The sequence below is a fragment of the Amia ocellicauda genome, chromosome 12, assembly GCF_036373705.1.
Source record: "Amia ocellicauda isolate fAmiCal2 chromosome 12, fAmiCal2.hap1, whole genome shotgun sequence".
Lineage (NCBI taxonomy): Eukaryota > Metazoa > Chordata > Actinopteri > Amiiformes > Amiidae > Amia > Amia ocellicauda.
In genome coordinates, this window is record NC_089861.1 from 26,242,501 (window position 1) to 26,257,500 (window position 15,000).

Sequence of the window (15,000 nt, forward strand, 5' to 3'; positions counted from 1 at the left end):
GTCTCATGACTTTCCTTTTCTCTCTCTCACACACGCACTCCCTCCCTTCACCTGCTTCTCTTGTATCACTTCTCAGTCATCACAGCACAAATTATACTGGATTACAGTAATTGTGATCATCAGGCTGCCTGTGAGAACACGCACACTTGTTCTCTTGCAAGATCTTCAGTATCATCCGCTGGCATGAATACTAACTCCTCCCACAGTTATTGGGCTATACATTACTACTAATCATTATAATGTGAATAATGATAACACTATGTAATACAATTTTTGTTCCTGGGTAGTAAGTGTTAGTTCCTAATTGCTTATGTCTCAAAAGTATAGAAAATGGCTATTATTCCCCACAAACGTTGCTTTTCTGATATTTTGAAATGTAACTATTTCCAATGAGGAAACAGGCGGATTTGTGCCTTTTCGTTCACATAAAGTCAGAAACAAACAACATATGAATACAAATTAACATGTATTTAAACTAAAATAATACAAAAATGACTACAAAAGATTTAGAAGCAAGTAGTTTTTCGAGATTTACGATGATACTGTCAATACAGCTGAACTCTCAGTGTAATCAGTTTATTTGTGTCTCGCTGTGGTTGCCCTGGAGCCGGGCGGGTGCGGCTCTTGGCGGGGGGGCGGAGCACAGGAACTACATTTCCCATCACACCTTGCGGTAGACGGCGGACGGGGCGTGACCTTTGACCCCGAGACAGCACACCGTGGCAGAACTATAGCTAGCCGGGAGAGAGGAAGGCGAAATAAAAACGAGTCTGCGCACAATAGCGCTCCATTTTTTTTTCTCCACAAACTTGCTTCTGTTAGGAGCGAAATACCTGCACGAAACGAACCTGTGGGTCGAACTACATGCACGTCTTTCTATTTCTATCTCCATCCATCCCTCCGTCTTTCCCGATCTCTCTCTCCAGTTGAAATGTGCGTTATTGGCCGGACGGGAGTGATGCAGCATTTAAGCCACATGATAACTGTTGCATCTTCGTGCAATATGAATAACAGGCACCATCGATACAATGACACATCGCCTAATACAATTCCGTGCACCCGTCTGTCTGCCCTTCATACAAACGACCTGCCCCCTCCGTTAAATAGACAATCTCTCTCTCTCTCTCTCTCTCTCTCTCTCTCTCTCTCTCTCTCTCCCTCTCTCTCTCCCCCGTGCGCGGATGCCCTTATTGCCTTATATGGAGACGAGCGCCACGGGCCGGGTGTCGGGTGAGGCGGCGCCGATTCGCTTCCATATTTGGAAGTGAGTTTAGTTAACCTTAACGGGGAGATAGAGAGAGAGGGGAGGAGGAAGAGGAGGGCGCACAGAGAGAAAGAGAGAGAGGGAGATCTGCTGTCTCTATTGTGAAGGCTTCAACACACACTGCTAAACCTGCACAGCATTGCGTTGGCGGTGTGTGACGTCACACTGTGAGCAGCCCGGTGCCTCTCCTGTGACGAAAGGAGCTGCTGGAGTCGCACTGTCATCCTCAGTAGCGCTGATACGTGACATCTTGAGAGGTCGGACGCGAGGGAGTGTGTCATGGCTGCACGGTGTTTATTGTGCCCTTCTTGAGCATTGCTTGGCGACAGTGGTGTCAATTAATACTGCCGATACAACTTTTCGGAATTTAATTGAATTGGGAGTCGTGGAGGGAGGAGCAGGAAGAGAGTGGAGCACGTTATTAAAAGGCAGAGAGCGAGAGAGAGATGGGCTGTCATGCAGTTTGTCTGTCAAATTTGGTCATTTTGGAATGTGTTGGTTCATTTGTTCTTCCTGTTTTGCCCAGAGCAGGAAGAGAGCACGGCTGCAACAGGAAGTAATGACTGGGGCCGGCGGTGCGGACACCCAGAGTCCTGTGCCCAAGCACACACTCACACCTCCTGGCCTGCCCAGATAGAAACACTAACCCACTGGTGCACAGCTCACACTGTGCCACCCTCTCACACAGGACCGGGGCACACGTCATTGCTTGGTCACATTTTTCCATCCCAGCGCGGAGACTATTAGGGAACTACACTTCTTAAGACCAGAGAAGTGACGTCAGGGATAAAGACTACACTTCCCATGAGCCTCAGCGGCCGAGTGAGGCTCTGCATTCCCACCGACCTGCTGCTTATGCAAGTTGCGGGGATTTTCCACGGAGGGCGAGGTGCCCGGGAGACTAGACTGTGCACCTGCATGTAGAATTGAATGTTTCAAATTGAATTCTAAAATCATATATCAATTTTAAAATCCTAAAGAGTGATTACAAACCAAAACACAAAATGAACCCAATAAACAAGTGCATTAAAAACAAAGCAATCAAAACAACAATTTAACAAAACCGTCGAAATGCATTGAAATTAAACGGAAAAAACATCAAAAGATCGAACAAATCAATCTGATGCATTTAAAGAAATAAAAGCGGGCAATGCAGTACACGAAATAAAAATATATAAAGCAGTGAGATCCTATCCCCTACCATCCTCCAAAAAAAAAAAATAACATTAAAAATATAAATTTGATAAGACAGGTACTTTATCCTGGGAGGCTGCGTGGAACATTATATCTATCTATTCTTCTTCTTCTTCTTCTGTATTTATTAGCAGCAGCACTTTTCCAGGGTGACTTATAAGAGCAATACAAAGTGCAATAATACTGTGCAATTCAAGGCATAATACAACTACAATTAAAGGTTTCTCATCACAAATCTAACTATTGCAAAAACTCTCTGGTACATAGAGAGGCATACAAAATTAAAAATAAACCAGATCTTTATATACACTGTTACTCCTGAAAGGCCTGCGAGGATGCCAAGTCGCTGCGGAGCCAGAAGGAGGATTATGGGAATAACTCTCCCTGAATATTCTCTCCCTCATGTCCCCCACAGCTTGACGACAGTGTGTGATATAAAAATCATATAAAATATAAACTAATATCGGAGGATCTCGGAGGAGGAGGTCTTTCTAGGTCCCATAAGGTTCAAGAATCCACAGGGATCCGCGCCACCCCCCCCCATCCACTACAACCCCCAGGCTGCCGCGCGGCGGGGGGAGGAGCCCGCGCAGGCCCCGGATGCCGGACGCTCCCGGCGCCAGTGGGGGCGCGCGGCGCGCAGTGCGATATATTCAGGGCGGAGGAGCCAGACTGCGACTCTGCACCGACCGACCGACGCGCTGCTGCCTCGCCTGCACTCCTGTACTCCGCGACCACCGCAGAAATGGTACGTGCTCCCGGCGCGCTGCTGTGGTGCAGCCTTTAAAACATATACATTTAAAGTGGGGAAGTTAAAAAAGGCTTTGATTTTTTTTTTTTTTTTTTTTTTTGGGGGGGTAACGAATGGGTGATCTGTAATTCTTTCCATTGAAAATGCGTTATGTGGATTTAAAAGCGCTTTATTTGTCCCGACTTTAATTGGTGTTTTTCGCAATGCGTTCCTGGTTTTCATCCCTCTCTCTCTCTCTCTCTCTCTCTCTCTCTCTCGTCTCTTTTGACTGTCTGAGAGAAAAATGAGGAGGGCGGGGGAAGTTAGTGGCGCCATTTCAGCTCGGGTTTGCGGCCTGTTTCTGAGCGGGGCGCTGGGCTGTAGTAGTGCTCTCAGCCCGCAGCGCAGAGCCGGCGCGCCGCTTCCTGTCTGTTCAGGCCGGTGGATCTGCCGTCTTGGCCGCCTTACAACCAAACCCGCTCCGTTAAGCGCCCGCGGCTACGAAAATCCCTCCCCAGTCCAAAAGTGCAGCTATTTTTTTCTACTTAAAATCTAAAAATAGCGCATGGTCAGTTTTACAATGGCCCCACCCTGTTTTGTTAGCTTGAATTATTACATTTTTAATCCGCAGTTATTGTGCGGGACTGTAGGAAAAGGGAACGTGGATTAAAATGCGCTCCACCGACGTCTTTGCCGGGCTGTGCCGACGCTGCGGCGCCGCCTGATCGGCACAAAGATGTCGCTGTGCTAACAAAGGGACGGCCGGGCTGTGCCGGTAAGCGTGGCGCCCGGTGTCGCACAGGCTGCTCCCACCACTTCACTTCCTCTAACGTCCCCGGAGCGGCTTGTATTGAAATTAACCGCTTTACACCCCCCATCCCGGGCCGATTCTCCTTTAACTGCGTTTAAGGGTCGTTTAATATCCGGACAAGCGACCCCCTCCGTCTCTCAGCCTCCAGCTCAGTATTGCATCAAATCGCTACACTACACGGGAGCCATATTATGACCCCCTTTGTCTCCATCTCCACTGCACGGACTTCTGTCTCGCCATTTGCTTTTTTTTTTTTTTTTTTTTTTTAATCGTCTGGTGTATTTTTGTTTCCTCCGATTTCCTGTCGAGATCCGAGCAGCCGGTTTCCGCACCGGGGCGCGTTGTGCGGCAGGGCGGCCTACAGCGGGCGGTGCGCGGCTGCGGTGGCTCCTGTGACGCGCCGCGCTGCATTGTGGTCCTCAGGCCGGGCCCGGTTCTGACTGCGGCCCGGTGTTTTTTTTGGGGTGTGGCCTCCCCATCCCTCCCCTCTTTTTCTGCTGTTTTCTGGTGCCGGCCTGACGTAGAGACGGATCTCATTCCTCTTTTGGGTATTGCTTTTTTGGCGCATTGGTGAATGATCATTTATATATAAATAAAATCCACGATCACTGCGCACACACTGCCAGCCCCCTCCTCTCCTCTCCTCTCCTCCATTCTCGATCCGTCCTCCATGCCGGACGGAGGGGATCCATCCGAGACATGAATCGTCATAATTCAGTTTCTTCAGCGTATTTTCACGGAAAGCGGAAGCGGGTGCATGTCTTGCCTTCTAGCCGGCGTTTCCTCATTTTGAGTCCACGATCTCGTCTCCTTACCTCCCATCACACTGGGTGCCTTTATTTTACTACACGGTTTCAAAGCGGACTCCCACTCTGAATCCCACTTCTAACCGGTTTTAAAACCCACTGTCGCCCCCCTATATCAGTCAGTGGTAGATGGATACAAATCCCACTCCCCCAAGACCGTGCATCTGCATCCCGAAACCACACCGATCAGAGCCCGGGTCCTGCGCGGCGGCGGCGGCGGCGGCTGTGATTGCGCATTTACTGGATTGGAAACGGTGCGCCATTGCGCTGCAGGAGGGAGCCTGTCAACGGGTTGTCTGTTCAATTATGACCCGGACCAGCCCTCTTTGTTTTCAGTATTGGCGTCTTACGCGGTTTAAATGTTTGTCTTTAACGTTGGTGGAGACCCTGTCGGTGCACTGGCCTATATAGCAAAATTCATTTTAGCTGCACCCGTCATATCCAAGAGATCTCCGCCTGTGTACGCCGTGGTCTAAGTTTCTGTTTAGTCTGCACGTCAATACACGCAATTGTCCTCCGTTTAGCTAGAGTGGAGACGGTGGCTAACGTTAATATATTTGACTAGCTTGTTTCAGATCAATGCATAGGCCTGGCAGATCTAGCGCCTTCAACTTCCAAATCTGCCCGAACAGGGCAGAGCCCTTAAATTCAGGTTTTATCTCGGATGCACGACTTTCAGTATACATTTAAATTGCTCCCCTTTCCTCACCGCCGGTATTTCTTGGGATTTTAAATGCTTGGTTTTAATGTGCAATGGGGCGGTGGTTTTGGTGTGCTTTTTGTGTAAACGGACACCTTTTGGAGGAAACCCGGCTTGTCTTTTGGTCGATTATGTTGTGAAACGCGACGGAATGCGCAGCAGCTGGGGTGTCTGTGCAAATCTGGGTCAGTTTTGTAAAGATCTGCGGCCGCCGCACAATGCCGGCCTTCTTCTGTATTGTAGTGCTGTGTGGAGCAGTGGCCCGTCTTGGCCTGGCCTCCTCGCACTGCGGTGCATTGTACTGGAGTGCAAGACACGCCAGATGCATGGCGATGTAACGGCTCTGTGTATCGCAACCAGGAAGAACAGGGCTAGCGGTTACAAAAGTGCTTCTTCAGCGGATCCGCAGGGCGTAGTTGCTGCAGTCATCGACCTCTCAGCGGCGCTGTCCAACACGAGTCACTTCCTGTGTGGAGATCTCTCACTTTCACTGTAATTGTCCTTTTGCATCCTTTAAACGTAGTTAAGATTTTGAATGATGCAAATGCAGAATTTCTTTGCTTGCCTTTCCTGTGTCTTAAATTCAAGTCATAGATCAGAGCTCCCTGATTTTCTAAATCCGTCCACCTCCTGGTCTCTCTGAGTCAGTATGATGTCAGTGCAGACAGCCTTGTGTTATTAATATCCTGCAGGTGTTGCATCCTCTGCACTGCAGACAGATGCCTGTATCCGAGCAAGTGTCTGGGGTGTGATGTAGACTAGGGTTTACCTCTTAACAGCCCTGCTAAAGACATCCTGCTTTTAATATGAGACTGTACAAAATATGTGCGTGTGTTGTAGATGGGTAGTGATATTGAGATGGGCCTGTCGTGTATGTGGCAGCCTTGAAGGTGTAGCTGCAGTGTGGCACCTCGTCTTCGAGCCCGAATGTGAGAAGGAGCTGGGTGGTAATGAGTGGGGAGGCAGGGCTCAGACTAGCTGGCTGCTCTGGGCAGGACCTCTGCTGTGCCCCTTACAAAGGAGGCCATTGTGTGAGTTTGAGGGCGCGCACTGCACTGCTCAGCTCAGCCCCTGATCGTCGGCAGCGTCTTGGTTTTGCTCGCTGGCTCTCATGTGTGTTTCCACTTGAGCGGCCCAAGAGGGAAGAGTGCGTTCCCCTTGATGGGGAGAGGGGGGTGATCTTGTAATGAGAGGTAGTGACAAGGGTGAGATTGGGAGAGAGGAAAGTGCCCCCAGTAAAACCTGTCTGGGATGACCTGCTTTGTACTGGGGGTCTGCTGACCTGCCCATGATCAACAGCCAAAGGGGGAGAGGTGCAAGTGTGCTGTGGTGGTGCACTGTTTGAGTCCTAGCAGACACTTGACTGAGTGGCCCACAATGGTGGGTGTTGAGTAACTTGCGGTTCTCTGGCCAATTCTCTCATCCCTCCTTCCATTTTTCTGTAGCAGCTGCAGTGTCTGTGTTGGATAGAGGGTGAAAATAAGGGAGGGTGAGCTGGCCCTTGTGAAGGAAGAGCGCTGTGGTTTTGACGAGACGTATGAAATTGAAGGGGCAGAGACGGGTGTCGGGACCTGCGCTCCAGGTTCCACTTGTAAATCTAAATCAGTCTTCTGCCCCACGTTCTTCCGCTACCACCTTCTTCAGGTTTTATTCTGATCTGCCATGATTCTCTGCAGCCTTTGTGCTCGGTTCACTCCAACAAAAACTCGTCCCCCGACTGCCCTGCCCCACCTCTCCTGTCATGTAGCACCGAGCTGCTGTCGAGTCAGTGACGACACAATGCCACTGTGACTCATGCAGGCTCACAAAAAAGGTGTGTTAAAAGGATGTCGGATTTCTTTTAATTTGTTTCCCCCCTAGGCTGGTGTTCGAGGTATTCTACAGCAGTCCCAAAACCCTGTGTGCTTGAGGGCAAGAGTAAAGGGATTTTACAGTGTTGTGGGATGGGGTGGTGAGGTGGTGGTCAAGTCAGTTCAGACCGAAAGTGATGCATGTTTATTTTGAGATGAGTCTCCACTACAGAGACTGAGCCACTGTACAATCAAACGAGTGATCCACACGTGAATGCACACGCCTACCAGTTTACGCCATCCAGTTGATTGGTAGAGGTGCTGTGAGTGGAGAAACGCAGCCTCTTCCTCCCCTCAGTGTGTCATTGTTCAAACACACCCAGGTTCTCTATCTCCCTCCTTTTTCTTAGCAAGATAAGATTACCTCGGTCAACATAGGAATAATATCTAGGAACAATAGTCCTCTCTCACTCCCTCTCCCTGGGTGGGGAGGGACAGAGGTCAGACCTGCGAGTGTGTCTCTCCCCAGCACTGATCTGGCTTGTTCACCAATCCCCTCCCACACACACGGTCTTTTTTTTTCTGTTCTGTTATTTTGGCAAATACATTGGCCGTTTGTTTTGTTTTTTGTTTTTTATTTTATGGTTTTATGATTTATCTGATGCATTTTCAGTAAATTTCAATGTATTTGGCCTTTTTTGTTGGTTTGGCAGTTTGCCTTTATCACAAGTTTGATTTACGCACGGGTTTATTTGAGTTCATGTATTTTGTTAAAATTAATCACTTTAAGATTTTTAAAATGTTAAGTGATTTTAGAAATTAAAAAAATAATTAATCACAAGTGTTTTTTTTTAATTTTTATTTAATTGAAATGTAAAATACTAAAACCAATAAACCGTATTAAAAAAAAAAAAAGTGTATTTGTGCTGTTAGCAGAGGGGAACTATTCCTTAATTTCCTATCATCCTCCTCCTGTCCTCCCTCCCTTCCCTTCAGTCTCCATCCACCCCACCCACCCCCCTCGCTGCATTGAAGCCCTTCTGACCTCTCTCCCTCTCATACTCCCCCCCTCTAACCCTCTGCCCTCCTCTTGGTGTCCCCCAGGCCTCCGGCGTGACCGTGGCAGACAATGTCATCACCGTGTTCAACGAGATGAAGGTGCGGAAGGCGCAGGTGTGCGAGGACGACAAGAAGAAGCGTAAGAAGGCCGTGCTGTTTTGCCTGAGCCAGGACATGAAGAACATCGTGCTGGAGGAGGGCAAGGAGATCCTGCTGGGCGACGTGGGCAACACAGTGGATGACCCCTATCTGCACTTCGTCAAAATGCTGCCACCCAATGACTGCCGCTACGCCCTGTACGACGCCACGTACGAGACTAAGGAGAGCAAGAAGGAGGACCTAGTATTCATCTTCTGGTGAGGGAGAGAGGAATTGGGAAGAGAGCCATGGGTGGGAGGTGTTATGCAGGATGCTTGTCCCTGATACCACAGCATGTCATTAGAGTTCATAGTGACGGTCTGTCTCTTATCTCAGGGCCCCCGAGAATGCCCCCCTGAAGAGCAAGATGATCTACGCCAGCTCCAAGGATGCCATCAAGAAAAAGTTCACAGGTGAGACTCCTGTCCTTTATTGGGGTGCCATCACTTTTCCTTGGAACAAGCTGTAACAGCCACTTACACACTGAAGACTGTAAAGTTTGTATTTGGGTACTTGTATTCAAACAGCAGACATGGGTCTCCAGGGCCTCTGTCTGCCCCTCTCTGCTGTTGTTGCCTCCTCCCCTGCAGGGTGGGCTGGCTGGGGGTCCCTGCTTGGTGATATTGAGGTCTCAGGCCTGCAAGTCTGTGCAATTAATGCCTTTCATTCAAAAAGGAAAAAAAGCTAGGTCTCAGGCCTGCAAGTCTGTGCAATTAATGCCTTTCATTCAAAAAGGAAAAAAAGCTTGCTCCAGTGCTCTGGGATGGGTCAATGGGAGCGATTAAATACTGCAGTGATGCATTTTAAACTTCTCTCTCTCCCCCTCCTCCAGGCATCAAGCACGAGTGGCAGGTAAACGGTTTGGAGGACATCAAGGACCGACGCACCCTGGCTGAGAAGCTGGGCGGCCAGTCAGTTATCACCCTGGAGGGGAGCCCCTTGTAAATGTAGTCCCAGGCTTCACCGAGGCCTCCACTTACTGCAGGCCCCGACTGTTCATTCCGAGGGAGAAGAGGGGAGAGATGTGGGGGAGGCTGGGTTAGAAAGGGTAGGGTAGGGTAGGGTTGGGTGGGGGGGGGGGGGGGTAAAAGTATGGTATCCTCCACACTGTTCAGTTTCATCAAAAAAAATTAATCTATAAATTAAATAAAAAATAAAAAACACAAAAAAAAAAAAAAAAACTAAAGCAAATGAAGGAAATTAAAAAATAAAAATTAAAGTTCTAATGGAATCTGTCACCTTCCTGCTTTTCCTGGCTACAGTTTGTCTGAATCCAATGTGGGGAACCAACCTAGACCTGGGTGAACAATTCCTGAGTGGACATGAGGGAGGGGGTGTTATAGGGGAACAGCTTCAATTCTAAACAATACTTTTTTTTTTTTATTATTATTATTATTATTTTGCCAAAATAACATTTCCATAATTTTTTTTCTTTTATTAGTGTTTTTGTTTTGTGCTGTAGCTCTAAGCAGCTCTCAGCTGCTGTAGTGGGTTTCACAATGATGGAAGGATAACAGTGGTAATACAAAATATCAATAGATTGAGACCATTTTTTTTTTTTTTTTTTTTAATTTTCCACTTTGACATTTTTCAAATGTTATGGGCTACTTAAGTGAGCATTCCTTTACAGGGAGAGTAGGTGGAGGAGGAGGCCGAGGGGTGGTGGAAAGAGACATGTCAGTGAAGGGATGGGGAGTTAGACTTGGGATATTGCTGCCCCCCCCTCTCTTTCATACACTCCTGTGTTTTGTACGGTCTGGTAAAATCTAATAAAGCACTAAAATTTCCACACACACTTTGGACTCCTTCACTCTGTGGGGGGAGGGAATGGTGAAAGGCACCCTGGGTAAAAGATGCTCCTGTGGAAGGAAGGGGTAGCAGAACTGCTGCAAGAGCCTTGAGCATCTGCTTTAGCCATCTATAAATTGGACTTCCACCAAAGCAGCAAGACAGCTCTGTGTGTGTGTGACTTCCTGTGTTAATGGTGTGTTTTTCATCACATTTTTGAAGTGGAGTTTTTCATCTGATTAGTTTTTTGATTTTGGAATGCTCATCAGCTGCTGTGGCAGAACACATCAGCCCACTTGTGAAAGTGACATTGCTTCTGAGTATGTGTATGTAAGGAGCAGAGCAACTCTGGTGCAGGAATCTCAATGATTTTAATTCCATCCAATAAATGGCTCAGCGTTACACTTCTGTTATTGTTAGGGTTGTTCAGGATTGCAAGGATTTTCTTGATGCTTGGTGCACCAAGAGTCGGGATTCACAATTCCCAAATGTAGATGCAGCAGAGCTGAAAATAAAGACTAAGAGTTCCAGTAATGGGGTCCCTGTTCTAGTGTTGTGTGCTGTGGGGTGTCAGTTACAGATCCTTGTGCTGTGGGGTCATGGTTACAGTGCAGTGATGTCACAGTTACAGTGTCGTGTGCTGTGCGGTCTTCGTTCCATTGCTGCTGGACGCGCTTCACGGCTCTTGGCTGCCATCTTGCGGTAGGTGGCCGCAGTGTCACTGAGTTTAGCAATAGGAAGGGGGTGACATCACAAGGCTGCGTGCTGTGTGTTTCCGGGTCGGCCCGCTTTGGTTCCGCTTTGGTTTTTTATATCCTACTTTTTTGGAAGTAGTTTTCCAGAACAACTTTCACGAAACCTACTTAAACACAGCATTTCTAAAAAGCTTTATTGACTAATAGACTTGACACGCACACACGCATCACAGGGGCTTTCTTCATCGGTCGCACCAGCCTCTGTTCAGTAACGATTTACCGCGGCGTTGTCGTGTTTCCATGCGAAACAATACATTATTAAAAACGTCGGAAAACAGACGGAGGAGCGGAAAGCGCGACACAAAGCCGACATCTCAGCGCATCGGGATTCAACAGCCCGCCCCTCACACTGAGCGCACAATACACACGGTTTACATCGTTTTCATTAGGAATTGTGTTCATTAATCGGCCCAAAGAAACGGATACATTGACATGTGTGCGTGCATGTTGTCGTGACTGTGTGGGCGAGAGTTGATTTTCTTGTAGCACAACACGGGTTCAGACTTGCTGAGGCCCCTCTGTCCCTCCCTCTCTTTCCTAACGGTATTCTGAGCGCCACAGTCCTGCCTGCCTCAGCCTGCCCAGGACATAACAGTCAGGAGAGAGAGAGGGGAGTGAACTGATAGAGAGCAACGGAGAAACAAATACAACATTAGAGAAGAATGACCGACAGAAGGACATGGACGTATATCATATTATCCACATTAACAGACTACAGCTATTATTCTTATTGTTGTTGGTATTCTTATTGTTTGTTATTGCTGGTGTCAGTCCACAGTGAGGCGGCAGTGCAGGGAGTCTCACACCAGGGGGCGCTCCTGCAGTAAGCTAACACCTCAGCACACCTGGTCACTCAGGGGAAGAGGGAAGGTGACAGGGGGAGAGAGACTTGGGGTGATAAAGAAAGGGAGTGGTAGGGAGACTAAGAGTGGTGTGTGTGTGTGTGTGTGTCAGTGAGTGTGTGAGTGAGTGAGTGTATGTGTGTGAGAGTGTGTGTGTGAGAGAGAGTGTGTGAGTGAGTGTATGTGTGTGTGAGTGTGTGTGTGAGAAAGTGAGTGTGAGTGTGTGTGTGAGTGAGAGAGTGAGTGTGTGTGAGAGTGTATGTGTGTGTGAGAGTGTGTGTGTGAGTGAGAGTGAGTGAGTGAGTGTATGTGAGTGTGAGAGTGTGTGTGTGAGAGTGTATGTGTGAGTGTGAGAGTGTGTGTGTGAGTGAGTGTATGTGTGAGAGTGAGTGAGTGAGAGAGTGTGTGAGTGAGTGTGTGAGAGTGTGTGAGAGAGTGTGTGTGAGAGAGTGAGAGAGTGAGTGAGAGAGTGAGTGTATGTGTGTGAGTGAGTGAGTGTATGTGTGTGTGAGTGAGTGTATGTGTGTGAGAGTGTGTGTGAGTGAGTGTGAGTGTATGTGTGTGAGTGTGTGTGTGAGAGAGTGAGTGAGTGTGAGAGTGTGTGAGTGAGTGAGTGTATGTGTGTGTGAGTGAGAGAGTGAGTGAGTGTATGTGTGAGTGAGTGAGTGAGAGAGTGTGTGAGTGTATGTGTGTGTGAGTGAGTGTGAGTGTGTGAGAGAGTGAGAGTGTGAGAGTGTGTGTGTGAGTGAGTGAGTGAGTGTGTGTGAGAGAGTGTGTGAGTGAGTGTGTGTGTGAGAGAGTGAGTGTGAGAGTGTATGTGTGTGTGAGAGTGTGTGTGTGAGTGAGAGAGTGAGTGAGTGAGTGTATGTGTGTGTGAGTGAGTGTGAGAGTGTGTGTGAGAGTGTATGTGTGAGTGTGAGAGTGTGTGTGTGAGTGAGTGTATGTGTGAGAGTGAGTGAGTGAGAGAGTGTGTGAGTGAGTGTGTGAGAGTGAGTGTGTGTGTGAGAGAGTGAGTGTATGTGTGTGAGTGAGTGAGTGTATGTGTGTGTGAGTGAGTGAGTGAGTGTATGTGTGTGAGAGTGTGTGTGAGTGAGTGTGAGTGTATGTGTGTGAGTGTGTGTGTGAGAGAGTGAGTGAGTGTGAGAGTGTGTGTGTGAGAGAGTATGTGTGTGTGAGTGAGTGTGAGTGTGTGTGAGAGAGTGAGAGTGTGAGAGTGATGAGAGTGTGAGTGTGAGTGTGTGTGTGAGAGTAGTGAGTGCTGACTTGTGTGAGTGTGAGTGAGTGAGTGAGTAGAGTGAGTATCTGTAGTGTATGTGTGGTGTGTGTGAGAGTGTATGTGTGTGTGAGTGAGTGTGTGAGTGTGTGAGTGAGTGAGTGAGTGTGAGTGTGAGTGTGAGAGTGTGTGTGTGAGAGTGTGTGTGTGAGTGAGTGTGTGAGTGAGTGATGTGTGGAGGTGTGTTTTTGCTGCAGTTTCTCTATCTTAGGCAGCAGCATGTTCTCGGAATCCTAACTATGCAGCCCTGCTTGCTGCCCCACCCCCCCCCTGAACAAAAACAGACAGTCTCTCATCACCACAAACACACCACACACACACACCACCAAACCCACCACACACACTACCTCACTTCTACATAGTAACACTCGCGCACACAGGTGTTAAGACAGGCATGCACACTTATGACAAACACACACACAGGTTAACAGGTTAAACTGCATTCCTCACAAACACAGACTCACTCACACCCATACTGACACACACACACACTGATAGACACACACACACGCACACCAGTATTCCTAACAGTGTCCCAGTGGAGTGTAGGTGTTAGCTGACATCAGGACCAGTTTACAGGAAGCGAGAGAGAGGGGTGGAGGAGAGAAGGTGAAAGAGAGGAAGAGAAGGAGATAGAAGGGGAGAGGAGAGGGAGTGAAGATGAGGGAGAGGGGTAGAGAAGGAAAAGAGGAATGGAGAGAATATTGCATTCTTAAAGGGAGGGAAGTGTGCAATGGAGGAAAGAGAGAGAGAGAGAGAGAGAGGACTTGACTTTTCAGTATACGTTATTAACTGATTTTAACAAAACACACACACAGTAATACTGGACAAACTGCCCAGACTGTCCCTACTGCATGCCTCTCATACTGCTACCTCTCCACACCCTCTCACTCTCTCTCTCTGTCCTCTCTCCCTTTCTCGCTCATACCTCTCTCTCTCTAGGTCCCTGTGTTCCCAGGGACACACATTATGGACAGACAGACAGACAGAGAGAGAGAGAATGGGAGATGCAGAGATGAAAGAAGTGCTGACAGGTGTTAGATACCTGGGGGGGGTGGGGGCATGCCATTAATAGGTGGTGGGGGCGGAGGGGAGCGGGGGGCGGTTGGACCTGCTGGACCAGAGAGACAGGAAGAGACAAAGAGAGGAGGCCGGTCCTCAGCCTCGTAGATCTGTATTCATTTCCACTCGCCTGAAGTGTACTGAAGTGACAGATTAATTTCTGTGTTCGTTGTTCCTGCAGCTCTGTCTCTCCTGTACAATCACACACACAGCACTCTGTCTGCATCCCCCTCCACGTCGACCCCCCACCCTAATCATTTTCATGAGAATAAAGTTGTGTACCCCTGCTATCGGCCAATGTCCAATTTTGTAATTTGCAGCATTTGTACTGCTATTTTTAATAACGTCATATTTTTTTTCCTTCAGAGACAAGAACTCCAGAAATGTGTATGTTAGTGTGTTTGTGAGTGAGTGTGTTTTAGTGAGTGTGAGTGTGTGTGTGTTTGAGTGAGTGAGCAAGCGTGTGTGAGTGTCTGTGTGTGTAAGTGAAATGTGAGAGTGTATGTGCCTGTGTTAGTGTGTGAGAGAGTGTATGTGTGTGAGTCTGTGTGCATTCGTAGGTCTGGGCTGCAGTTTGAGGCTAATGAGCTAAACTCAGATTCTCTCCCCCCGCATGTTTACACCCCCCCACCTCTCTATAATCCCCATTGTCACTGTAACGACCCCCACCCAGCCCCCGAGGGTATAACATACAGTCACACACAGACAGATAGACACACACACAGACAGATACACAATTCCCTTCTGAACTGAGAGAAAGACAGAGAGATGGAGATAGATGCACAGAG

The 15,000-nt window shown here is 48.2% G+C and overlaps 1 protein-coding gene across 1 annotated transcript; it reads left to right on the forward strand.

Annotated features, from left to right (window-relative positions):
• The first annotated feature begins 3,065 nt into the window (after positions 1-3,065).
• Positions 3,066-9,673, forward strand: cfl1 (cofilin 1). Its single transcript, XM_066719072.1, has 4 exons — positions 3,066-3,206; positions 8,400-8,710; positions 8,829-8,905; positions 9,325-9,673. Exons 1-4 carry the CDS (start codon positions 3,204-3,206, stop codon positions 9,435-9,437), a joined length of 504 nt encoding a protein of 167 aa, XP_066575169.1. The 5' UTR covers positions 3,066-3,203; the 3' UTR covers positions 9,438-9,673.
• The last annotated feature ends 5,327 nt before the right edge of the window (positions 9,674-15,000 follow it).

What these genes read in the sequence shown, in the direction of transcription:
- cfl1 (XM_066719072.1), top strand. An exon ending in GACCTAGTATTCATCTTCTG is followed by an intron (nt 8,711 to 8,828) that starts GTGAGGGAGAGA and finishes CTCTTATCTCAG; the next exon opens with GGCCCCCGAGAATGCCCCCC. An exon ending in CATCAAGAAAAAGTTCACAG is followed by an intron (nt 8,906 to 9,324) that starts GTGAGACTCCTG and finishes CCCCTCCTCCAG; the next exon opens with GCATCAAGCACGAGTGGCAG.